General features: G+C 36.3%; 3 protein-coding genes and 1 long non-coding RNA gene across 4 annotated transcripts in view; 2 read left to right on the forward strand and 2 right to left on the reverse strand.

The window, feature by feature from the left end:
* The window catches only part of LOC149968665 (uncharacterized), a 384,171-nt gene that overhangs the window by 316,288 nt on the left and 41,092 nt on the right, over positions 1 to 26,791 (reverse strand). The gene's annotated exons all lie outside the window — the stretch shown is intronic.
* Positions 1 to 26,791, forward strand: part of LOC149968674 (uncharacterized) — a 140,316-nt gene that overhangs the window by 16,794 nt on the left and 96,731 nt on the right. The window lies entirely within an intron of this gene.
* LOC149968675 (uncharacterized) lies at positions 2,881 to 3,824 on the reverse strand. Its single transcript, XR_016480598.1, has 3 exons — positions 3,693 to 3,824; positions 3,469 to 3,549; positions 2,881 to 3,188 (listed from the first exon to the last, which is right to left on the reverse strand). It is a non-coding gene; the product is annotated as an uncharacterized LOC149968675 (long non-coding RNA).
* On the forward strand, positions 13,839 to 18,309 carry LOC149968676 (uncharacterized). Its single transcript, XM_090155982.1, has 4 exons — positions 13,839 to 14,052; positions 14,312 to 14,412; positions 17,668 to 17,884; positions 18,197 to 18,309. Exons 1-4 carry the CDS (start codon positions 13,839 to 13,841, stop codon positions 18,307 to 18,309), a joined length of 645 nt encoding a protein of 214 aa, XP_090012108.1.

The raw sequence follows: 26,791 nt of genomic DNA on the forward strand, positions 1-26,791 counted from the left end.
GCAATTATTAAGAAAGTCTTAATTTTCAAAGGTAAGAAATTCAAGAGCAATTTCTTTAATTTGTTAAAAAGCCGTTTTAATTTCCGGCTTTTGTTGTGGTTGTTAGGCCTTTGGGGGTTATGTGTATATCAACAGGGAACTGTGAAATTAATGTTCAGTTATATTAGCTGTTATATCTTTATTAAAAATGTCTAAACGGCCTTCTTATAAAGATTATATTAACATAAGTGATAGGCATAAAAGGAGGATACGTTCAAATTTTGTGCAAAACGTAGTAAACCATGGAACGCGTTGCTCTGTATGATAGGTTTAACTTGCACGCAGTTTATGAAAAATTATTACAGAATTTTCAATACGCAGGTTTCTTATCTTGGATCCTTAGGCGGACAAACTCTTAAAGTTGAAAGTTATCAACTATAAACATCTTTTATATTAAAAGATTGAAGCGTAACTAGAAAAATATTTGTATTCTTTTAAACTCATATGTTAAAAAGTCAAACGTTTTGTAAAATTTATTAAATTTTGTCAATAAAATGTATTTTAAATGATATTCTGTGCTTTTCACGTATTAATATTTTACTAAAACACGTCGTTTTATGATCGTAATTGTGGAATTTTTACTTAGTCGGCCCAACCCTTTTCCGGAGTACTATATATCACGTCGGGAAATTTACGGGCCAAAGCTTACCATATATAGACGGCCGACCTTCGATCGACCTAGCATTTTTACGATTTTTTTTAAGTCGGGCCGACCCGAAATTGGTACAGGGGATACCTCTAGCCAATTATCTTGAGAAAATGAGTTATAATGCTATTTATTCAACGTTAATCTAACTTTCGAATACAAACGGTGTTGACTTTTTTACCGTGTTTCCGATTGTACGTGATAAGATCCATAGTTAGTCACTGAATAGTAATCATGATCCTGATTCAACTATTTCTAATGGTAGAAGCAAAAACGTCCAATGATGTTCCCACTAGGTGAAATAAATTCTGAATTGTGATTCTGAACTCCTCAATACAATTTTCCCAAATTCGCATCTCGAACTCGAATTCAAACTCCTGGAGGTTACGCTACCCATTCCAACTATTCTCGAATTTGTATCGACAAATCAATTTACGGGAATCTTCTTTTTGATTGAGAAATAACTAATTCGTTCGATTTAGCTTAAAAAAACTGAACTTCTTTCCCCCGAACAAAGCCTTAGCAGATCTCCAGAGTCACGATCGTATCAACGAATTGGGGAAAGCCGACTCAGAAGGGACGGTTTCTAATAACAGATCACAATGCGAAAGCTTCGAACGTATTAAAATATATTATCTGATATTATACGGGCTGAAGCTAACGGGTGAAATTGATGCGAAACAAATCGCGATATTGCCCACCATTGCCCTGAAAGAGCCTATTTGAACCCTCGAAATTTTATGCTTTTTAAATCGCAAAGAAACAAACGCGCATGGGCGCCCACAGCATCGTTGCCAACCGTACTGTAATTTTAGTACATTTCGATAATATTACCTTACGATTTTCTCCGTACTATATAGTACTCTTTTTGCGATCATTTTACTATATTTCCTATACTTTAGGAAGTTCCTTTTTATTAACTTAAGAACGCTGTTTCCAATATGTTATATTACTCCTAGTAGGCCAATGGAAATATTATTCTCCTTCGAGTGTGGTTTGTACCTTCTTAGACTCGCAAATACGGCCGACTAATCAAATGTATTGTAGGAACAAAATGGTGACTTCCAAGTTCCACGTCCTATGTGTGACACATAGGTGACAAAATAAATATGTGAGTCACTGCCAACTATAATCAAGTGCTACATTGGATTAATAATGTGTTATTAATTAATAATAATAATAAAATAAAAAATAATAAAAATTATGTAACATTGTTAATCCAAGGTGCAACCAGAGATACTGACAATATAGAGATATGAAACTCCGCCTGAAAAGCGACCCCCGGAATTTTAAAAAAATCCGGAGCGGGAGAAAGCGTATTTTTCGAAATCCCAAACAGCGGATTTCAGACGCAAAAATTTATATACGCGTTTTGTCTTAGAAATTATCATCTTGAGGGTTTGTATCAATAAAGAAATATGCCTGGAAGTAATTGTTTTGTAAAATTTTGTAACAGTTCCAAAGAAAAGCAAAAGATATCCTTGTTTAAGTTTCCAAAAGATAAAGAACGGTGCGAAAAATTAATTAATAGCTTAAGTTAGGCCTATCTTTAATATGTGGTTTTTCAATAAACTTAGCTCTGAGAAATGGCTGATAATGTCGGAAGAAGCTATCTTTATTAAACACGTTTTAAGTATTGTTTATTTATATTTCCCAAGGGAATGATAATTAACTAGTTGCTCAAACGTAAAGGTTCCGGAGAACTTAGTAGAAAATTATATCAAGGACTATCATAAAACAACTGGTACGATGAAATTTTTACCTTGGTAACGGGGTCATAAGTTAAAACTCAATTTTCAAATAGAATCTAGTAAACGGTCTGTAGAAATGGTGGAAGAGCTTAGGAACCAGGGGGGGCAAGGGAGGCAATGCCCCTCCCTAGAAATTTACTTGGAGGGCAACTTATGTGATTGCCCCCTCCAAACATTTTTGTCAGTTGAAATCTTTGCAAGGCTCAAATTATCATTTTAAAAGCATATAAAGCTTAAAGAACCTCAACTGTGTTTAAATTTCAGTATTTTCCCGCCAATGTATATAGTAGAAAAATGTACAATTGCATTCGGAAAAGCTACACTCCATTAAAAATTCAAAACCATTCTCCAGACCCCTTTGGGTTTCACTTTGCCCCCTCCAACTTCTTGAACGTTCCTACGCCCCTGAAGAGCGCAACAATAGACCTACAAAAAGGACCTGTGTTTCAGTTGCAGCAAGTTCCAGCGAAACTATATCTACAGAACAGGATTGTAAACAGATTCATTCAAAACCACTCTATTAAATTTTAACATGATTTTCTTTATCTGTGGAAATTTCTACAATTGAAATTCAGCAGGCTACTAAACCTAATATCGAGACAAATTCCTTCTTAACATTGACTTATATAAGACCCATATAATAATTCCAGATGATTATGATGAAAGTCTTCCATCAGCAAATAATTATTATCCCAGGGCATGTTCGGAGGAAGACTTTCAAATTTGTAAAAGTTCACTTGAAAGCCAAGGGCCTGGAAAACAAAACACACTATCTTACATTTCAGGATATGTCTTATCTCGTTGTAATAAAAACCACAATTGTGAATCATGCAAAACCAAACTTGTAGATGAAAAACAAACACTCAACCAGTGAAATATATTAGCATCATTTAAGTCTCGTGATACATCAACATTCAGTGACTTGACAATACCAACTGAAAGATTCCAGAGCTACGTATCTGAGATCAAGGACAAGTTTGATAAACTTATCCCAATGGTAATACAAATGAATAAAGTCAAAGAGAGGATTACCAGAATTATTTCAAGAACAATCGATCAATCTTGGTTTATTTCAAAAGATGAGATGCATCAGCATGTTCCATGTGTTGATTACTTGAAAGAAATAATAAATTTTTTTTGTACAACTTTCCATTCGTAGTACATTGGAAAAACATAATTTAAACCACAAGTATGACAAAGCCCCCGAAACATCTAGATCGCAAATTACTTAAGGTTCAACATTAACAAATACTTACCAAACATTTTAGTCGTTAACCATTTCGATAACATATACTTGGATTAATAATATTCCAATTATTTATCCCAGAAATACCCTTGGATTAATGATCATTAATTTAACCTCTGGCCCTGATTCAAGTAACAAAGGTCTAAAATAACATAAAAAATAGTTAATATATGAACTTTCTTAAAATAATTAAATATAATGAATTAAAAACTTACTTTTTAACTTATCTTAATAAATTAGATTGAAAATCCTCTAAGCAATCGTATTTCTTTATTAAAGCTGCACATATGATTCATTGAATTTCATTCAAAACGTAAACCTACTACAAATAAACACGGGAAGAAAAAGCTTTCTCCCGGCTGATAGATGGCGCCGACGTTAACGAAAAAAAAAGGGGTCGCAACGATGTATAGGGAGTTTCATATCTCTATATTGTCAGTATCTCTGGTGCAACCACGCTGTAGGGAGTAATCAAAGTTGGCCGTACTTGTGTACTATAATTTTTTTTTAAATTCGTAAAGTTTCGGGTGCCTACAGCCTTTTTTCCAAGGGCGGCAATCACTAAAATTTTAAAATACTTTAATAACTTCATAACTACTATCCATAACCCTAAATGACTTCTTGTTTTATTAGGTATTATTGTCTGTCCTCAATTTCGTAGTATTTATCGACTTGAAGTAGAATTCGACAGTACCACCCTACCAGGACTGTATTTTTCATGCTACAGGGCCTTGAGTATCTTTATTTTGGGGGCCCGTTCAGTGTCGTAGGAAATATGTTATTTCCTTACTGATTTAAAACAAATATGTTTTAATCTTTAGTTATGTCCACAGATAAGTTTTCCTTCGTCGCGTACTTTTCTGAATTCTGGCAGATTGAGGTTGGTTCAATGCTGCTTTAAAATTACCTTGAGAAACGGTTTCAATTCCACATTAAAAGTATAAGGAAATAAAGAATCAAAGCAATAGAGCGACAGTGTGAGAAATAAGGCACTATCACAGGCCAATCGCCAGTTTAAAAATTAGCTGGGCCAGTTTAAAAATTAAATGCTTGGGGTGTTAGTGGCCCTGGTGACCACTTAATTAATTCAAAGTTTTTCCCTTCAAGATTTTAGTTCATTAAAAAAGTACAATATTAATATTGGTCTGTCTACTCTACACTCTCCACGCAGTATAGAAGAAGCGAATTTAGCAGTTAGTAAAAAGAAATATATAAACATTCTCTCTCTCAGTAGGCTTATTCGGGTCGGGTCTATAGCACATTTTGTCAAGAATAGATAGTTTGACCATAAATTATGGAAACCTGATTTTTAAGGTTGAAAGTGACCCGTGGCCAGTTTTTTTAATTTAACTAATTAGGCTCTACTGGCCACAGGTCCAGTTTAAAAAAATCCTTATTTCTCACCATGATAGAGCCTATTAATATTTATCCATAGATATATGAAATAGTATAGCTCCACAATTCTATGAAGAACTAATGTGGAAGTGACAGCTAGCAGACAACGCGTATTTTTGGAACCGCTACGTTATAGCGCCATCTTTCCACCAAAAGCAAAAAAAAATGAAACGTGACTTTAACTCCACGTGACTCTTGGGCTCTCAACTGCGTGCCCTGTATGGTTTTAAAACGTTCGTTTTCCCATTTCTCTATCAGGTCCGTCCAATAATAATAATAATAATAATAATAATAATAATAATAATAATATTTTTTCGCTCCACATACATAGGGTCCCTTTTACAACAAGAAGGAAATTTTATACAAAAATTCGCAAGCACGGATCATTTTAAAATACCAAACTAGAATTTAGTGCAATATTTAAATAAGACCAAAATAAAAATTAAATTAAACAGTTCAAATATCGTATTAAAAATATATATAAACAACAATATCAACAGTAACAGCAGCAGAGCCAGGTGTCGAATAGATATCGCTACGTCATCGTAAAATTTAATCTAAGTTCAGCTCATGCTAAAAGACGAGTTTTCGTTTCGGCTATTTGGTAACGTTAAACGTTTTACCGGTAGCGGGTGAAACGAATTCCAAAATATACGCGCCGGGCCCGTACGTCGGGGTCAGTTCACACGTCATATCGCCCAGAAAGGGGCCTGTATTAATAAGTGGTTCGGCCGACGGACTGTAATATACGATTGCGTCAGTATCAAGATAAAGATTTAACGCCACAACTTGTTCCATACAATCCAGCAACGCCAGTCTGTCTTGACACGGCGTTAGTGTACTTTAGGGGGATCTCGTCTTCTCGGCAAGGGATCCATTTTACCAGGAGAGCCTCATCGGTGATGGTTAAGACGGATTTTACCTCCACTTCGGGGTTCTGCAAGCCCTAAAAACATCTTGGGGTCTTTAATGATTTCTGTTTTGGTCAACAAATCACTTTCCTGTGCGATAGAAAGAGAGAGATAGAAAGAGTTTTGTAATTTTTTATTTTGGATTGTAAGAGATACGTACCCCGCATTGAGCTAAGGAGTAGCTTGGATATGGCCCTAAGTCCTTCGTTCTTCGTAATTTTTGCGGCGTCTAATAGAACTCCTTCGGCGGCGATGTGTGGTTCCTTATCCTCGGGAGTTTCGCAACCTGGAGGCCAACCGAAGACTCCTTTTTACTCTTTAGAAAGAAATTTACATAATCTTTGAATACGCCTGCAGAATCAGTTTCTTGATCGTACTGGGTTACTCGGTATATCCACGCTTCGTGTTAGGTCTTCATGGCGAAGCTCGTCGACCACCCAGGTAGGACTCAGGAACGGTTCGCCTTCGGTGTGGTTTCAATCACCCTGGAAGCGTGTTTCTGCGAAAGTTTGGCATAAAGAAAAAACGAGTTTACCCTTCGACGTACGGGATGGTATAAATCATTTGGAGGTACAACGTCGCGCGAAAGAATCCCCTCGAAATCCGACACATCGGTTACCAGGTGTCCTACGGGTATTTTTCATGTCTTGTATATGGAGGAGTACAAGCAACAAATATCCACGTAAAAGATTTTACCGGGGCCCTCCGTAAAGTATTACCACGGCCTCCGCAGAACGCCGCGCGTGGATTCAGAGGATTGTGATATTTCTCGAAGAAATTAGAATTGTCGCGAAACTCTTTGATAGTCGGATCCTCGGCTCTGTGTTTCTTCCATTTCCACCCCCACGCTTGCTTTTACTGTCATTACTGTCTACAGAGGCTTTCAAGTGAAGGCATATTGGAAGATCATATCAAATATTGCAAAGCTTATGGTCCTATGAGGGTTGAATTGCCTGATGAGAATGAAAAATGGTTAACATTCAACAAGCATGTTATGCAAACGAGAGTTGATTACGTCATAAATGCCGACTTTGAATGTTTTATTGAGAAAATTGAGACTCCTAAGCCAGATCCAGCGAAGTCAAGTACAACCAATGTTGGGAAACATCATCCTTCCGGTTTTGCGTACCTAATAATTGGTCCCGAGGGGAAATTGATCAAGCAGCCAGTAGTTTACAATGGAAATAATGCTTCAAAGCATTTTTTGGAGTGTCTTCAAGAGGAGGAAAGTGAATTATTGGAGATAATGCATATTAACATACCCATTAATCTAAAGGTGGAGGAACAGAAAAATTCGACTCTTGTACTAATTGCTATATTTGCCGAAAAAAGTTTGAAGATTGTGACAAGAAGGTTCGAGACCATGAACATCGTACTGGACTATTTTTAGGAGCTGCTCATAATTCTTGTAACGTCAACAGAAAACCTCTCTTCCACATTCCGGTCGTGATACATAGCTTGCGGAATTATGATTCGCATATAATAATGGCGAGTCTTGGATGCTTCAAAAACCGTCGGATTACTTGCATACCGCACAACTTTTACATTAGGAAGGTTGCGATTTTTGGACTCGTTACAGTTTCTAAATGCGTCCTTAGACTCCTTGGTTGTTAATCTCCGAGTTCAAGGTTCAAACGCTTTTCCGTTGCTTGTGGAGCATTTCAAGGACAATGCCGAAAGTTTAACCAGAAAGGGTGTTTTCCCATATGAGTATATGGATGGATTTGACAGGTTTGAAGAATCGTCACTCCCTCCCAAGGAAGAATTTTTTAATAGTCTTACCAATGAGCATATATCTCAAGAGGACTATGACTACGCCCAATTAATCTGGGATAAATTTAACCTAAATAATCTTGAGGAATACCAAAATCTTTACGTGCTAACTGATACGCTTCTGCTCGCTGACGTCTTCGAAAGCTTTAGGAGTCTTAGTATGCAATACTATAGTCTAGACCCCTGTACAGTTCTCCAGGATTAGCTTGGCAAGCGTGTCTTTTGATGACTGTTGTGAAGCTGGAGCTCTTGACCGATGTCGATCAATATCTTTTCATTGAGGACGGCATTACCCTTACGAAAAATGTCGTAAGAAATCTTAAGAAAATACTTGGGAGCCCAAGGGAGTCTTTGGGGTTGTCATCCATGGGACAATATCTTTTAAGAACACTTAAGAAAATTAAAGGGAAATCTTGGGAACATCCTCTTAAGGAAAAATTCGGAAAACTTGCCTCGCGAATTCTTAAGGAAATTGTTGGGAAGTTTAAATAGCAGAAAGTTAAGGTTTTGTTCGGAAAATATCTCTTAAGAACACTTAAGAAAATTGAAGGGAAATCTTGGGAAAATCCTCTTAAGGAAAAATTCGGAAAACTTGCCTCGCGAATTCTTAAGGAAATTGTTGGGAAGTTTAAATAGCAGAAAGTTAAGGTTTTGTTCGGAAAATATCTCTTAAGAACACTTAAGAAAATTGAAGGGAACTGTTCAGAAAAATATTTTTAAGAAATGCTTGAGAATATTTGTCTCAATTAAGACTTGTACATTTTTATATAGAATTACAATGTTAATTTAGGTTTGACGCAATAAAAAAGAAAAATGAAATGAGAAAATATTGAACTTTAAAAAATAAAATGAACTTTTTTAATCCATCGTTAAATTTAATTTCCATCCAATACTAAATTTAATTTCATCAAATAGTCCGTGGAGTTTTTAACAATTCTCAAACATTTATTTATTTTTGTATTTTCAAGACTAAATAGCGTTTTCCCTCTGTCTAATACAATTGGAAATATTATTTGTGGAAGGTCAGTTTCTATCCCTTTAAATTCTTTAAAATTATTATTTTTTAGATTTTGAGCCGAGACATAAATTTTTCCATTAGAAGTTGAATATATACACAATAGTTTAAAAAAATTACATTTCGCACTTAATTGTATTCCATTTATGGTACCTTTTTTGTGCAAAACCGTAGCTAAAGGTTGAATTTCATTCTCCTCTAACAAAATTATCTCATCAAGATCAACATTTCCAGGCAATGTTTTTCCCAGGACAATTGTTTGTTCTTCACTAGTTTTAATGTTTTTACTTGGAAATTGTGAAAATTTATTGGTTAATGAACCAAATTATTTTGCTAAAAGTGGATTTTTATCAAAAGCATTATTTTTTAAAACCATAGTTGGTAAATATTGCATAAATAGATATCTCTGAGAAATTTGAGTTTGTACACATTGAGTTCCGTGGAATAATTTTAGAAGGTGACCATTGTTGTTCTCAAATGGAAAAGCAGAATAAGCCCATAGCGGTCCCCAATTAGCTACACAATCTACTAAATGATTTATTTGGTGTACGTTGAAAAGCATATACTCAACTCCGTAGAGGTTTTCATATCCACTGAGAAATTCAGCTATATTTTTTCTGACTTGGAAAAGTAAAGTAACAGGAATAGATTTTCCTAATAGTACATGAATCGCCATAATCAACTTCATCCAATTGTTAAAAAACTGATTTGGGAGAAGATGTTTTAACACGAACGGTGAATAAAATAGGGCCCATGCCCTCCATTCCGATGCTTTCCAAAACGCACGCATTTCGAAAAACCTTGGCTTTCTAGAAAATTCCTTTGGCACTTTTATTTGAAGAAGTCTTTTATCCAATTCAGCCACATAATTTCCCAAGTAATACACTTCTCTATGTGACTTAGAATCAAGCCACAAACTTGTTGTGGTTTTAAAAACTCCTAAGCATAAACAGTGCATGTAATCTACAACTACATCTTCAACTATGTCATAATTATGAAGTTTAAACAAGACTGAAGGACCTTTGACACCATTTATAATTTCATTGCTATTTACCGCTTTTTTGCGTCTAGTAGACATGAATGATTTGTGCGTAATTTCACACTCTCAAAATGTTTAAAGGGATAAACTCTAATATGACCCTTCCCTTTTTCAATCATTATTCCTGGATGATAACACCATGGGCATCCACATTCTCCATTAAATTGAGTCATATTTTGGATGTTACATCTAGCTATGGTGTCAACGGTGCAGGGTCCAGGAAATACACGCGACGTTATAAGTTTTTGCTCTTTGTTGGTCCAAAGAACTCCTTTTTTATGAAGAGAATTTATATTTTCCACAAAAGGCTTTAAAAAACAGTTCATGTTGGGCTTATTTTTACCAAACCAAAAGCCAGCGCAAAGAGTATTTCGCTGCCTAACTCCAAGGGGTAACTCATTGATTGTGAATTGTAATGGCCAAATGTCAAATTTTGAAGATTCAAAAACTGGAACACCGTCAGTGTTCCAAGTTATAGACGACGTCATTGTCTTTCATACAGCTTTTACGATATTTTGATGATTTTGTAATGTCGGATATATCATAATAATCATTTTGTTTTTTCAATAAATCCGGGCTTATCAGCTCCAAAAGGTTTTTGATTTGCGATTCGACTTCGAAAATTATAAAGTAATTTCCACCTTTTCACAAAAGGTCAATGTCAAAATTGGAGTTGCAAATATCGCACTGTAGTTCATTTCTATCCTCTTTCTCTGGGCCCAAGTAATTTAAATTGCAATTATCATTTGCGCAATAAAATATGGTTTTACCAAAGGTTGCGGGCAATAAAAATACTTATAAAAAAGATATTTTGTTATTGGAAAAGATATAGATGCGTCTTTTGGCAAGTGCCATCTAAGTAATTGTAATAAACTGGAAGTAGCTTCATCAGAAGAATGATATCTTAGAATGTGTGCCATTATAAGTAGCATACTCTCTGTTTTTGTTAAATGAGATCCTTCATAAAGTGGTACATCCTAGAATTATAATAAATACATAAATAAACAACTGATAATTAAGATCTTAAAGTTGATACAAGAAAGTGTTTAATTAAATATATATTAACATCTACACCAATAATTTATCTTAAAAGTTATATATTGTCTTAAAAAGTATAATTATAATAATTTGTGAAAGTTTTTATTCATTTATATTTTAATATAAATTATCTAAAGGATATATAGTTAAATGATTTATTATATATTTAATTCCGGTTAATTAATAAACTAAAGTTTAAATTAAAATTCCAAATTGCATAAAGCTGGGTGTTAGCAAGAAAAGACTCTTAAACGCGCCTCCTCAATCGACCGCCATTACCTAACAGAGGGTGATGAATAAAGGTTTTGGGGGGATAAAATTTCTGTGGTAGAGCGCTTGCTCGTCGTTTATCTGTACGATAATGGCGGCGCCCAGTAAACGTTTCTAAAAAGAGTGTATACCTAATTTAGCTATTTTTCACCATGATCAAACTTTTAGTGTGTAATACATTTGTTTGTCTTAAAACTTACCATATCAGGTACAGTAGTATTTTCATTATGAGAATTATCATCAAAATCACAGTTATTATCGTTAAAATCACTGTTGTTATTACTTTCGTCAGAGCTAGAACTGCTAATTTCTTCATTCGTTTCCGCGTCCCTTATATTAATTATTGTTATTATAAAATATATCTGAGATTATTTGCATTTCCAAAAAAGAATTTAACACTTACAATACTTGAGCTGCTATTTCCATATTAATATCCATGTTTTTTTAAATTTTCCGATTCTGCGCTTCCAAAATGATTAAAATCCGAGTTCGAATCACTGTCAGATGACGTATTACAATTTTCATTTGAAAACGATGGTTTTTTTCTTTTTATATACCGTGTCCCAGATCTTATTGGTATAGTGTTTTTGTCTTCCCGTAAATATTTTCGGTATTTGTTTACAGAATTCATAACGAAAGTTTAAAAAAATTATTATTATTCACTTTACGAAAAACAAGGGAAGATGCATGCAGATACTTCCGCGATGCAGAGCGACTTCAGGGCTACCAGAAAAACTTTGGGGTGCGACGCCCAAATTGTGATAAATGTAGCCCAATTGGGCTGAAAAACCGCCTAACTGGAAGCCCTTAGCGACTTTCCCTTAATATATAATTATGTACTGAGAAAACAGCTGATAAGAGAAACGAGAGAGTCCCGCTTAGTTCACGAGCGATGACCTTGTCGCTTTTCACCTTTCCTAAAATTTTACCATGAAGCAGCAGGTGGGAGGAAAACTGGACAATAGAGAAGTAAAAGTTGGCCGAAAATAGAAATTTGCCAGCCATACTATAATTATAATACGTTTCGATAATATATTACCTTTAGATTTTCTCCGTACTATAATTTCAATCGTGTACTATATAGTACGCTTTTTGCAATAATTTTACTGTATTTCCGATATTTGCGCGATAATTAAAGAAAGTTTAGAAAGCGTATTACTGTTAATAACTCAAGAACGCCGTTTGTAGTACGTTACATTACTCCTAGTAGGCTAAGAATGGAACTTGTTATTAGTTCTAAAAACGTTATACACTCTTTTTAGAAACGTTTACTGGGCGCCGCCATTATCGTACAGACAACTGACGAGCAAGCGCTCTATACCGCAGAAATTTTATCCCCCCAAAACCGGTTTTCATCTCCCTCCCCGTAGACTGTAAGCTAATGGCGGTAGATTTAGGAGGCGCGTTTAAGAGTCTATAGGGGTTATAATTATAGAAATCAGAAATTAATTAGAACGATTTCGCCAATGCCGGAATGCGCCCTCCAATTAGAACGGCCGTAGTTTTGGCTTTACTAAAACTTTGCGGAATCCGCTGGTAGCGGCCTCTCCCGCTAGTTTTGTTACTAAAAAAGTCTGCCTTCGTTACAAATTAGGATATTGTTAAAAGACGGCGTTGCTGTCTAATCCGCCAATTTCAAATCGGCTCGTGGTATACCATAGCAAAAATTACCTAGTTACCTTCTGATTTCTATGGTTATAATATTCCAATATATAAGTTTAAAATTTGTCGTCTAAATAAATAACACGATTCATGGACCACTATGATCAAGTGCTACCACCCAATAGCAAGTAATAAAGGTTGGCCGTACTTGTGTACTATATTTTCTAGTAAATTCGATAAGTTATGGCATGGAGGAATAGTAGAAAAAAGACTTTTGTCGAAGGAAGCTCTGATTTGACTCGTGATTTGAGTACCCCACAAGCGAGAGAGTGGGGTGGTTGAAAACGTAGGGAACGCATCCTTGGACCACTAATATAAATCTAGTATCTCTACGAGCAACCATCTGGTACCAGAATTGCCCCCATTTTCACTCCCCCCTTACTCTCCCGTTTGTGGGAGTAACTTGTTATGGGTGGGAACCTAGAAAACTCCGACAAAAGTCCTCTTTCTACTATTCCTCCATGGTTATGGCCTTCGATACTTTAATTTCAGTTTTGTTTACCTGGCAACGCTGTATAGTGAAGAGCAGTGTTGCCAATGTGTGGGGAAAATCCCACATTGTGGGATTTTTGACGATTGTTTGGGCTGTGTGGTATAAAGGGATTTTTAAGCGAAAATCATTGATTTGGTGGGATTTTTGTAAAAAGCACAGTTTCCAGAAATTCATAAACCGAAAATATTTCTCTAACGCTAGATGCAAGTGCTTGGAAATTACTTCTTCATTTTCCCCTTCTAGTTGCAGTATTTCGGGAAATTTTACTCGGACTGCCTTGACTCGGCGTGAAAGTTTCTACCAGACTACCACCCGTGATGCTGTCTGGTTTACGAAACTTGAAAATATTTGGCATGTTTTCTGCTGAGTTTTGGGAGGGGGCGTGGCTAAAAACGTGTTGGCTGGAAATTTTGGAACTGGACTGTGGGATTTTCGCTCGTCAAACATTGGCAACACTAGCTGGTGAAGAGAGTGACGAGATTTCTGAGGAAGCAGTTAAGGAATCGGTGCGCGCTTGAGTGGGTAATTAATGATTAGAACAGTTCAAATTTAACTTTACGATGGCAAATACAAATTCTTATTACGAACTTCACGTGCTTGTCAAATGGGTGACAGAAAAAATTCCAACTTTAGATGTTTATTCTTTAAAGGCATTAACAAATAAAGAATTAGCTTCGGAAATCGCTTTAGCAAAAGATATTTCTAAATTTAAAGGCACCATTACTGATGTATTTTACCAAAAGAAGCCGTATCCAGCTGAACTTTTAGATTTTGGTAATTATATTTGATTTTATTAGATATATTGGCCTATTAATATATATTTATGAAATTTCTTTAGAGTTGTAAATGTAGTTTAAAATTCGTCAATTATTATTATAATATTTCTTTAAAATTATAGTTTATATTAATCAAATTTACTTAGGTAATAAAATCTTTAGTTTTAGTTTAATATATAAATGACTTAAACACATAATTACAACATTTTCTCATTTTGACGCCTATTTCAATACTTTAAAAATAATCTCTTTTCCAGGCACACCACTGAATTTAGAGAAAAAAAGAAAACAAATAGCCTCCAAATTGACTGATAAGTCAAAAATAGAAAAGAAACGTAAAAATCCTGCAATTAATAAAGTAAGATTCTTAATTTGAATAATTGCTTTAGTCATGGTTTATTACAATGCTATGATATTTAAATAATTATTTAAAAAGACAAACCGTCAATTAAAAACAATGTCACATTGATAAATAATAAGTACTAAAATCTAGCATCCATTCTGTTAAGAAATAAACCTAAGATAGAAAATGAAACCGGAAATGTTTAACAAATACCATGCAATTGTAATAATGTATATACCCCAAAGACAATGGAGATAAGGATAACAGTTGTACTATCGCAATACATTTTTTTATCACAATATAGAATGAGAAAAATTTAAAATATTGACCAAAGAAAGTGATTATATAAAATAGAAATGTTAAAGAGTTGGTATATATATATATATATAGAGGTAAAATTAATTTATATAAAGGACCAATTATAGTTATAATAAATTGGAGGGAGGGCTTAAAATCAGTTAAATTCATTACTCATTGTCGGGAATTAAGAATTTGTAGAAATCTATTAGTTTGGTAACAAGTGACCTGACGAAGAACTACGGTTCGAAAGTTTGTTGAATATTTTAAAATAAAACCAATATGTAGTAATGAAGTATCGTGGCTTTTTAAATAATTATTTAAATATCATAACACAATAAAGTAAGAGTATAAAAATAAATATCCAACTTTATTTTGTGTTATGGTTTTGGCATTATTGATGTTGAAAGCTAGTGAGTAGAATTTTAGTTATTAAGAGGTTTGAAATCTCAAGTGACATTTGCATATTTATCTAGTTAATACTTTTCAAAATATTTTTATTGGCAATGGAAATATTAATTTTAATAATTTAAAAACTAAAAATATGTTTATTTGTACATTCAAAGGTAATGTTACCCCTTTGGCGCCATATGGCGAGAGAAAATTAACGATTTATCTAACCACATAAGTAAATAAGACTAAGTAAGCCTATAATTAAAATTAAAAAGTAAAACTAGTAAATCTAATAAATAAAATAAACAATTTAAAACCCATAATAAATTAAGTCTATAAGATCATTGTCATAAATATTGTTTGTTTCAGTTGTGAAAGTTATATGTTGAGATTGTATTTTTTGTGTTGTGTATCCCATTTATAGAAATAAGACTGTTTTTCATTTGTGTATCCCATAATCCTATATTGGAATAATTCCCCATAATATAACGCAAGTTTAATCAAAATTCCCCAATTAATTAAAAATCCTTAATAAACTGAATTAACCCCTTCGATACCTGGTATGACATGAGTGGTATAGTTTGAAAGCCCCAGAAAAACCCCAGAAGATGGATATAACAGTAAATTTCTAAATATTAAAATAAAATTAAAAAACCCATAAAACCGAAAAGTCTATTTAAAACCATAGTTAAGCGAATCTATTCTATTCATTGTCCCACCGTCGTGTTACTTTCCCCAAGATAGACAAGCCGGCGCCCAGAAAAATTGATAAGAAACCCAGAAGACCAGATTGCACCATGAAGCGACAGTTCCAAACAGAAAGAGCGTCCGAATTTCCCCCCCTTTTCCATGCAAACTATACAGCGGCCGACCTCATCCCTGCCTCAGAGGCGTAGCGAGGGGAGGGCAGGCGGGGCATCCGCCCCGGGCGCCATTCATTAGGGGCACCAAGAACTGTTTGACGACCTTTTTGTCAACGGAAAACGTTGCATTTTGGGGATTTTTAATGCTTAAAGGGCGCCATTTAAGAGATTTGCCCTAGGTGCCACAAACCCTCGCTACGCCACTGCCCTGCCTTACAGTGTGAAAGGCCATATTTGGCTCTGGAAAAATCCCCGAAATTTAGTTGCCAAGGACGAAAAAATAGACACACACCCAAAAGGGGTAGAAACAGAGACCCCTCCAGCATAATAACCACGCCTTCCAAACCCCGAGAAGACGTGACCACCAGAAAAATCCACTACCAAGCCTACACTTCCGACACCCGACTTTTCCACCCCCCCCCCCTAAACGGAAGAAGAACAAAACCAGAGAACGCCAAGGAAAAAGTTAGATTCTAACAGGAAGAGTTCCGAAACATAAGCGGAACTAGAAGAGATCCCCAAACCATGCAGTCCGGGCTTATAGGCCGCGATATCCCAAGAACGTAGTCCCCGAAGTCCCAATAAAAGAGGCATAATGCACAACCCAAAAGAGGCGAAATGCCCATCGCGTTTAATTTGAAATGAATCCCTAAATCCAAGAACGTTTTCCCCGGTGTGGAAAAATCTATCAGCAGATCGAGTCAACCAAAGGCACCCCTCCAAATCCACTGTCGTCGAAGTATCATCCACTGGCAAAGGACATTCCTGGGTTCCATTCCCCTTCTTTAGAACCAAGTGTGCGTGTGTCTTGCGTAATCCGGAAACCCGTAACCCGGCCGGAAGCTCCCGTCATCCGGAATCCCGTAAATCGAAGAGCAGCCACGAAGAAAATAAAGTCGTCCACGTCGCTTTGCAGTAACCCGATATTCGAGACATCAAGAAACAGAGCCAGCGAAGAGAAGACGACATCCCCTGTCAGCGAAAACCGCAACGTTGAAAATTTCCTTGAAAACCCCCCTTGTTAACCCCTAAGACGAAAAAACTACGTTTAAGAATATACGCTAATCCCCGACAGGTTAAAAGATTGAGTCTAGAGCCCCTAAAACCCTGTTAAATAAATACTCCCCCAATGATTCCTTCAATACCAAGTTAGAGTGTTTTGCCAATATCGTGTCCCAAGAACGAGAAAAGCCCCGTGTCGAGAGCCCCGAACAATACCCCTTTATTCCAACCCGTATAAAAGCCAAACCCCAACCCCAAAGTATCTTAACAGATATTTTTTACCTTGCCACGTCCGTATAATTTTGAGCTCTCCCCAATAACTAGTATTGTAATATTAAATTTAAGCGCCTAACGCAAGTTATTTCTCTATTTCTATATTTAATCGCCCCCCTTTAAAGTGTATAACCATTATTATGGCTGCCAAGTATCCCGAGGATACGCCAGATTTGAGTAAGCAGAACTCCCCTTTTTAATTTATCATTTATTGTTCATTTTTTGTGTTATTTTATATATCAATAAAGACATTTCAATCGAGAGTTTCATTGAGTATCCTAATTACTGTCCGAATTTATCAACTTTTCCTTTTGTTTTACTTATTACTGACTACTTTCCATATCGTGACATAACGTTACGCGCGGGAAGGAAGTCGTAATAGTAAAAGTAAATACTATAATTATTTAATTTTCAATTCCTTATTACATGTTTGTATTTTTAGCAAAATCAAAGCTTAATGGAAGAAATTGAGCAAGATTGCAATGAAGCAGAAGATAAAGCTTTAAGTGTAGACACAGAAGCAGAAGAGGACACAGAAGTATCCAGCAGTGTTTCCAAGCTCTTGGAAAAAATAAACAAACTTAAGAGAAAAGAAAAGAAATTGACTGAAGAGAACCATGCTTTGTTGGAAGAAAACCAAGAACTTAAAAAATTTGCAGGTATGAAATACTGCATTCTAATTTGCAAATATAATATTATATTTTTAAAATATTCATTTTAATAAATTTCAAATTTATAATTTAATTAGATTTAGATAACTTAGTTAATAAACTGAGGAAGATTGTTAAAAAAAGCACAGGTAATCCAGTAGTAGAAAAAGACACACAAGATGAAATGGTATATAAGTCTAATAATTTTATATTAATTTATGACATATGTAAAGAATATTATATACACTATATAATCTATAATATATTAAATTTGTGATGCTACGGTTTTTGCCAGAAGCCTTCTACTGTGTTTGTTTCCAGAAAGTGAATTGATTAACACTTCTATAAGCGGCCAGCAGTCAAACGCCTATCGAAACATTCCTGCTAAAAAACAACTCGATCCAGCTAAGATAAATGCAATAATGGGTAAGTAATATTTTTTTATTTTAAATTTCGCTAGGTCCAAAAAGTACAATCAAGTAGGTAGAAAATATCATTATACATAAAACAAAATGCAATTTTTAAACAATTCGATTTAAAAATTGAAATACAAAGATTTAAAGGTTTAAAAATTGGATTGTTAAAAATTAGCTTTAGTTTTTTATTAACATATATTCAAATTAGTACTATTTGGAATATTTTCAGATCAATGTATTAATATGTTTAGTAGTTTCATTTAAATATAAGTTTAATAATTCGTGTTTGAGTAGTATTTATTTATAATTATTTTGCACATTTATTATTGAAAAAACTTCGCATTTGTTTATTTAAACAAATCAATATTTACAATTGTTCATATTAGTATTAATGCACTATGTTTTTGTATAGATTTTACGAAAAAAAATACAATGAGATTTCGATGGTTAAAATTAAAAGAACATTGCAAGACAAGATAAAAGAAATAACATATAACAATAAAAGAAGGAACCCCACTTTGTTTGAAGATACTCACAACTCTAATGAAAATGATTCACTTCCCTCTTGCTAACGTTTTGTTTTCAAATAATCAATAAAGATAATTGTATTGAAATTTGTTTGATCTATTAATTTTTAAGGTATGCAACTAAAAGAAACCTTTAAGTAACAAATTTCCTTAAAAACATGTTTAAAGAATTCCATTTATAAAGAAATATTTTAAGGGTCTTTTGGAAAGTGATTTTAAGATTATTGGGTTTTCTTAAGGAGTCTTTCCAAAAATATTCTTAAGAAATCTTAGGAAAGTTGTTGGGAAAATACGGCCAAACTTCCCAATGTTTCCCAAGGGAATTTCTTAAGAATTTCCCAAAAATATTCGTTTAAAAAAGTCTTAAGAAACCTTACGAAAGTTGTTGGGAAAATACGGCCAAACTTCCCAATGTTTCCCGAGGGAATTTCTTAAGAATTTCCCAAAAATATTCGTTAAAAAAGTCTTAAGAAACCTTACGAAAGTTGTTGGGAAAATACTGCCAAACTTCCCAATGTTTCCCAAGGGAATTTCTTAAGAATTTCCCAAAAATATTCGTTAAAAAAAGTCTTAAGAAACCTTACGAAAGTTGTTGGGAAAATATGGCCAAACTTCCCAATGTTTCCCAAGGGAATTTCTTAAGAATTTCCCAAAAATATTCGTTAAAAAAAGTCTTAAGAAACCTTACGAAAGTTGTTGGGAAAATACGGCCAAACTTCCCAATGTTTCCCAAGGGAATTTCTTAAGAATTTCCCAAAAATATTCGTTAAAAAAAGTCTTAAGAATTCGTAAGACATTTTTCGTAAGGGTAGAGCAGGAATTTCTATGATTTCTTTGCGCTACGCTGAAGCTAATAATAGATACATGGAAAACTATGATTTCTCAAAACCAAGCTCCTATCTAATGTATTTCGACGCTGTTAATCTTTATGGGTGGGCAATGAGTCAGCATATGCCTACAGATGGATTCCAGTGGATGGATGAAGAAGAAATAGATTCGTTTGATGTAATAAAAGTCGGGGATGATAGCCCAGAAGGCTATATTCTACAAGTTGATTTGGAGTATCCTCAGGAAATTCACGATCTGCATGATGATTATCCACTCGCTCCCATTAGAAAAGCTGTCAAACAGGAAGAACTATCTGCGTATTCCTTAAAGCAATTGCAGATTCTCGGTGTAAAATTTATGGAGAATCAACCAAAGCTAACACCAACTTTAGAAAATAGGAATAACTATATTATCCACTACAGAAATTTAAAATTATACTTATCGCTTGGTCTTCGCCTTACTAAAATACACCGAGGTTTAAAGTTCAATCAAAGCCCATGGATTAAGAAGTATATAGAATTCAACACTCAGCTTCGAAAAGAAGCAAAAGATATATATATATACACACACCTTTAATTCTTAAAGAAAATATTTATTTGTAGGAAAAACCATGGAGAATCTTAGGAAACACCGAGACATCCAACTAGTTCATAATGAAAAACAAGTACAACGAACGTGCTCATCACCTCGGTTCACAAGAGCTAGAATTTTTAATGAAAATCTCGTATGACTAAGAAAAAGTAATGAAATAATTTATTTTGTAAGAATTTTGTTCACTATTTCAAGTTATTTTGAATTAGGATGCTGCTTAATCGGCCAATATATGTTGGATTTAGTATCCTTGATGTCAGCAAAACCTGCATGTACGAATTTCATTATACTGAGATAATGAAACGCTATGGATCAAATGCAAAGCTGTGTTTCACAGACACTGATTCACTATGTTATCTTATTCAGACCGATGATGTTTACAACGACATGGCAACGTCTACCCATCTTTATGATTTTTCAGACTATCCTAAAGATCATAAACTATTTAGTGAAACTAACAAAAAACAACTCGGATTTATGAAAGATTAATTGTGTGGCAGACTTGGCCTCTCTTTCGTTGGCCTAAAACCCAAAATGTATTCGCTGCAGAGTGAGGGTGTTGATAGATGTTTTGTCAAGAAAAATATAAAACATAACTGCTATCGGGAATGTCTATTTACGCAACGCATAACGTTAGCGAACACAAATAAAATAGTATCAATAAATCATGAGCTATTTACAACAAATTCTACTAAAATCGCGTTAGGTACTTTTGATAGTAAGAGATATGTTATAGATGGGATTGAAACACTAGAATTTGGAAATTACCGTATTGCATCATTCAATAATAAAGATTAAATAAAGTCATTACACATTTAGTAACATAAATTATAATTTGAATTTCTAGTTAAATTTGTTTGTATTAAAATAATTGCCATGGTATTAATAAAGAATAATGCTAAAAACCGATTTTTTTAATTTAATTTTAAGCTTATTTATCCCATAGCCAACAAACGATTTGTCAACCCTAAACTAGGTAAGAAAAAAATAAAATGGCTGCCAACTAAAGCCTAGATACCTGTGAATAAAAACCAAATGCCCTCTAAAGTACTAAACACGTTAGAAAACAAAATGACCGTCAACCAAAGCCTAAATCCTTAATAAAAAAATACAAATGCCCTCTAATCATAGATTAGGTTTACGGGAAAATACTATCTTAACATGGCTTCCAAATTTTGCACTATCATTGTTAGCATGTTACCCGCCAAAACCCACTTCATTGTTATCATGTTACCCGCCAGAAGCGGCAATATTACAATACTGATGACCTAGTCAACCTAAAAACTCTTTTCTCGGACGTCGGCCTCGAGCTCAACCCGTCGAAATGCGAGCTTCTCATTCTCAACCGTGGTGATCTCAACGACGCCCATTTCCAAACTATGTTCGATGCGGTGGCCCCGGGCATTAAAGTTTTACCACGATCCCAATTCACCCTCCTGGGCGCCCCTCTCGTCAATGAGGCCATGTCTGCCTGTCTCTCGAGTAAAATCGAAGCTCTGGATATAATGTCAAAGAACTTAGAACAGGTCACAGCTCACCACGGGTTCTTTCTGCTAAAAAATTCCATGGCCATCCTTAAGCTGTCTTACCTCCTCCGTAGCGCCCCGGTATGGCGATGTCAGACCGACCTCCGATCGTTTGATGACAAACTACGTTTGGCCCTTGCAAAGGTCACCAATACTTTGATGGAACTTTCACCATGGGAACAGTCCTCGCTTCCGGTGGCTAAAGGGGGCCTTGGAATCCGCCATGCCACCAAGCTAGCTCTCCCCGCTTTTTTGTCTTCGTTCTCGAGCGTCTCTGATCTCCTTCACGAAATTCTCCCAGATTCCTTCACCGATTCGGAGGACCAAGTATTTCTTGACGCCGTCCGCCAGTGGGAACTCCTTAGCGTTGAAAGTATACCTTCGCCACATCTTTGGCAATACCAACGCGCTTGGGAAGGCCCTGTGATCGACAAAACTTTATCACTTTTAGCCGCTCGGGCTTCAACTGACCGGGATAAAGCCCGGCTCCTATCGGTGAATTCGAAGGAGTCTGGGCCGTGGTTGAACGCTCTTCCGTCGCCGCCTCTCGGTACTCATTTGGATGATGATTCCTTCCGTATCGCCGTCGGTCTTCGACTGGGGTCCCAAATCTGCGTGGCCCACACGTGCATCTGCGGCAGTCAGGTTGATTCCTTTGGCTCGCGTGGATTGAGCTGCGAGAAAAGCTCCGGTCGGCTCTCTCGCCATAGCGTGGTCAATGATATCCTGAGACGCGCTCTCGTTTCCGCTGGCGTGCCTTCCGTCCTGGAACCACCTGGTCTATCGCGTGATGATGGAAAACGCCCGGACGGCATGTCGTTAGTCCCTTGGTCCGGCGGTAAGTCGCTTGTCTGGGACTTTACGTGCGCGGATCCTTTAGCTCCATCGTATTTGGCCCCACTCTGGGTAGCTACCCAGGCCGAATCAAAGAAAAAAGCCAAATACTCGGGGTTAGAGAATCGTTTCCTTTTCCAGGCTGTCGCCGTCGAGACCCTGGGATCTTTCGGTCATGACGGCCTGGAATTAATACACGCGATTGGCCGCAAAATTCGGGAGGTGTCTGGTGACCCGCGTTCAACCGATTACCTAGTACAGAGAATCGCAATCGCCGTACAACGAGGCAATGCGGCCTCTGTTCTGAACACTTTTCCGCCGGGCTCCTCACTCGAGGAATGTTTGTTTTATCTACCATAATTTGTTACATGTTGTTTTTTAAATAATATTTATTCTTGTACATTATCTTAATTTAGGTCAAAAACTTTCATCCGCTTTAGAGAAAAGCACTTTCTACGCCGAGTGGATATAAAAATATTAATCTTGTAAATGCACAATTGAAGAATAAACAAAGATCAATGTTTATAATATTAATCTTTTTTTCGCTTTTCACCACTGTGTGTAAACAAAATTCGTTTGAACTTTTGATAAACTTGAAATTTAGGTCGAATACGTTAGGAACAAACCGGCTGTGTTGACAAATATCGGCTCGTAAAACTCCCATCATGCCAATAAAACCTTCTTGAGCAAATTTTGCACTGTTCGTTAATCCGCCGTTACTGAAAAATGCATCAAATTTCCCGGCTTTGTCTTAAAGCAAGTGTCGGCTCTAGTGTAGTTGCGTTCTCGATCAACAGTGGTCGCCACCGTGCAAATTTAAACAAGTTGATTAGGCACATTACCCAGCATAATTTACCTACATGGCGTGGCCCAAAAGCATGCTTTTAGGTCATTGGGTATTCGTAAACACGTATCAGAAAAGACTATTTGTAATCACGTGATCAGTCGACCTCGTCTGGATTGGCTTTTCGGCAAACACGTAATTGTCGACTTGAAAATAAAATATAAAACGTTTTTGAAAGTCGATACTAGGTGGAAGCTCCTTCCCAGCGATCTGAGCAACCATAGCCATCTTCGATACATAGACCCAATCAAAAATAACGTAGGCAATAATAGAGCCGACACTTGCTTTAATAGAATAGATACCGAAGAGAGTACGTTTGGGGGGGGGGGCGTAAGTGAAATTTGCCAAGTAAATAACAAAGTTTGTCGAGTCGTCAAAGTTTGGATTGTTACAGTAGATTTCAATTTAAATGTTTTATTAAAAATTTAATCGGTGGCGCCATCCGCTGTTAGCGGCGGTAACTATATACTATTCCAATGAATTAATAGTACTAATGTACTTTGAAAGATATAGATGGCGCCACCCGTATAATAATAGAGTTGACGCCTGAGTGCACCGACTCGAAATTTCAGAATTTGTTTCGCGAAACAACGACTACCGAATGCGCCTATGTCATTCTAGCGGTACTATTCCTAATTCAATGGCGAAAACCGCTCGGTGCCTAGTTAGAGTGAGTGAAGCAATTGCATACTCTCTTTATATATAAAGCGAGATACACGAAGAAGAAAAAAGAAATTGAACGATGCTACAGCAATTTAAAAATCCCATCAAACCCGCTTACTATTTTCTCGTCGTGTATCCCGCTGTATTAAAAAATAGATAAATTTCATATTGATGAATAGTTTGAATACTAGTTGTTGTTTAATTGAACTGCTTTGAATAACTGGAATTATTCATACCCAAATATAACATAAACAATTCAAACACTTATTACTGAAATATTAACGTAAGAACAACTGAAATTGTATCACACGTTATCTTTACCCAACGCAACTTTAGGAATATTGTCTTGTAAAATTTTCACTTTCCTAAAGAATATCACTATAATATTAAATAATAATTAAAAAAAAACCCGCGGGAAATGCCTAACGTCGCTCTTTGTCGGCTATTTTCTTAGTTGTTTTATATTTTAAATTCGCTATTTTTTGTTCTCTCGTTATTATTCGGTTTTTTTCGGCCGTCATGGGTGTAAAAGACGCCAATGATTCCAGTAGCCAAGGCCCACTTCATGTTCACGTTTCTAACGTAGCGACGAAACTAGTTTTTCAATGTTGTGAATCATGTTCTGCATGGATAGTATTTCTTCAGGATCAAGCCGTTCCAGACTGCAAGTTTTGTGCTCTACGAAGGGAAACATTGCTTCTAAAGAAATTTTTGAGTGACAATGGCCTCATCTCTCCTTCTGGTGAATCTGCTATTACCTCTTCCCTCAAGGTCACTATTGAATCACATTCAATTGAGCTAGAAACTCTTAATGCTAAACTCTCCTCGGTTTCTGCAATTACTCCTATGTCACTAGAGCTTTTGGATCAGGTTGATGCCCACTCTTCTGAGCTCGCGGTTCACCGCAACCAGATCTCTAAAATTCCAACCATTGTATCGGACATAGGGACTCATCAAACTGAGATTTCTAAAATTCCTATCCTAGAATCTGAGCTTACGGCCTTTTCTAACGCTGGCTATTGTACGTCAGCTGAAGTCTCCACCCTCTTTGCGAACTCTAAGGCTGATATTTCCTCTTCACTGGAAGCTGTTAAGGATGAGTCCGTTTCAATGTCATCTCGTCGTTCAAATATTCTACTATTTAACTTTGCGGAATCTTCAGACAGCAAGGATGCTTCTGATGTGGCTCATTTCTTAAATTTATGTGGGATTGACTCTTATGTTTGCCTTTTCCGCTTGGGCAAACATGTTCCACCTTCTGATTCTCGTCCGCGCCCCATCAAGGTTGTGCTATCATCACCTCATCTTAAAGAAAAGGTTTTCGCTTTCATCCGCCATTGCCGTGAGGAAGATTCCAACTACCCGTTTTCTGCTCGCAATGATTTTACTATCTCCCAGGGAGATAGATTCGCCAAGGCTCGGTTTGACCTTGAAGAAAAACTTAAGGGCGGTTCAGGTGATTAGGTGATTCGCAACTTCAAAGTAGTTCGCAAAGCTCCATTTACAGCCTCGGCTGTGAAGACTATTTCTGCTGCGAATGTGGATTCTTCCGTTCGCCCTAAAACGCGTGTTGGGACACGTGCGACTAGTCGTGACGTCTCGCGTGGTGCTGCGAGTGCTTCCACTCGTCTTGAATCGCGTGTGCCTATTCGTAATGACTCGCATTCGCTTTCGGCTACTAAGCAAAGCCATCTATCAATTTCCCCGTGGCAAGACAACCTCGTTCCCTCTTTCATGCAGAATCCCACGGTTCTCCATTCTCCCAGTGCTAATGTTTTTGGAGGGCAGTCTCCCCCTCATATGCATCATCCTTTACTTGGAAACTTTACAGGGTCTGCCCAGCCACCTAGCCCTAATCATTTTTCACCTTTCCCAGCTATTTATCATCCATTCAATTGTGGTCCACCCCCCTCACGTGATGATCTCTTCCATGCGCAAGGCCCGCCGCCCTTTCGGAACTGGTCTATGCACTCTTAATGTGCATGCCCCTTCATACCGGCCCAGTTCTTCTACTTATTTGCACTGCCTTCCTTCTCTACTCCCTGCCGCTGTGCTGCCACCGCTTCCCCAGTCCGACTTACATCTGTTTATAAACATTTTGAACTATCCCACCTGCTAAAGATGCATAATCCAGTTTTTGTGGCAATTACTGAAACTCACTAGGGCCCTGATCACTCTGATGTTGAACATAGCATTTCGGGATACTCCCTCCTTCGCCAAGATCGGGGTTTCAGCAATTATGGTGGTGTTGCTCTCTATGTAACTAATTCTTTTTGCACAAGGACCATTTCTATTTCTGAGACTGGTTTCCCGGGATTCACTTCTGGTGACCAGGGACTGGATATCTTGGTTGTTTTAATAACTCCTATTATTTCTCGTAAGGCCCCTTCCACCATTTTAGCCGTTGTTTATAGGTCAAACAACCCTCGTTACAATAATCACGATCTTTTATGTACATTTGTTAATTCGGTTTATTCTTATAGTCTGAAGAACAAATTTTCCATTTTACTCTTAGGTGATTTTAACTACCCCAATATCTTTTGGCCTTCTTTAACTCCCACATTATCCTGTCGGTTTACTAAGTCTTTTATTGATTGTATTACTAATAATTCACTCTCACAAATTATTGTTTCCCCTACAAGAAATGGAGGTCAATTTTGTAAGGATAATGTGCTCCATTTAGTTTT

This window comes from Leiobunum rupestre, chromosome 1, assembly GCF_980474605.1.
Source record: "Leiobunum rupestre chromosome 1, qqLeiRupe1.1.hap1, whole genome shotgun sequence".
NCBI classification, from domain to species: domain Eukaryota; kingdom Metazoa; phylum Arthropoda; class Arachnida; order Opiliones; family Sclerosomatidae; genus Leiobunum; species Leiobunum rupestre.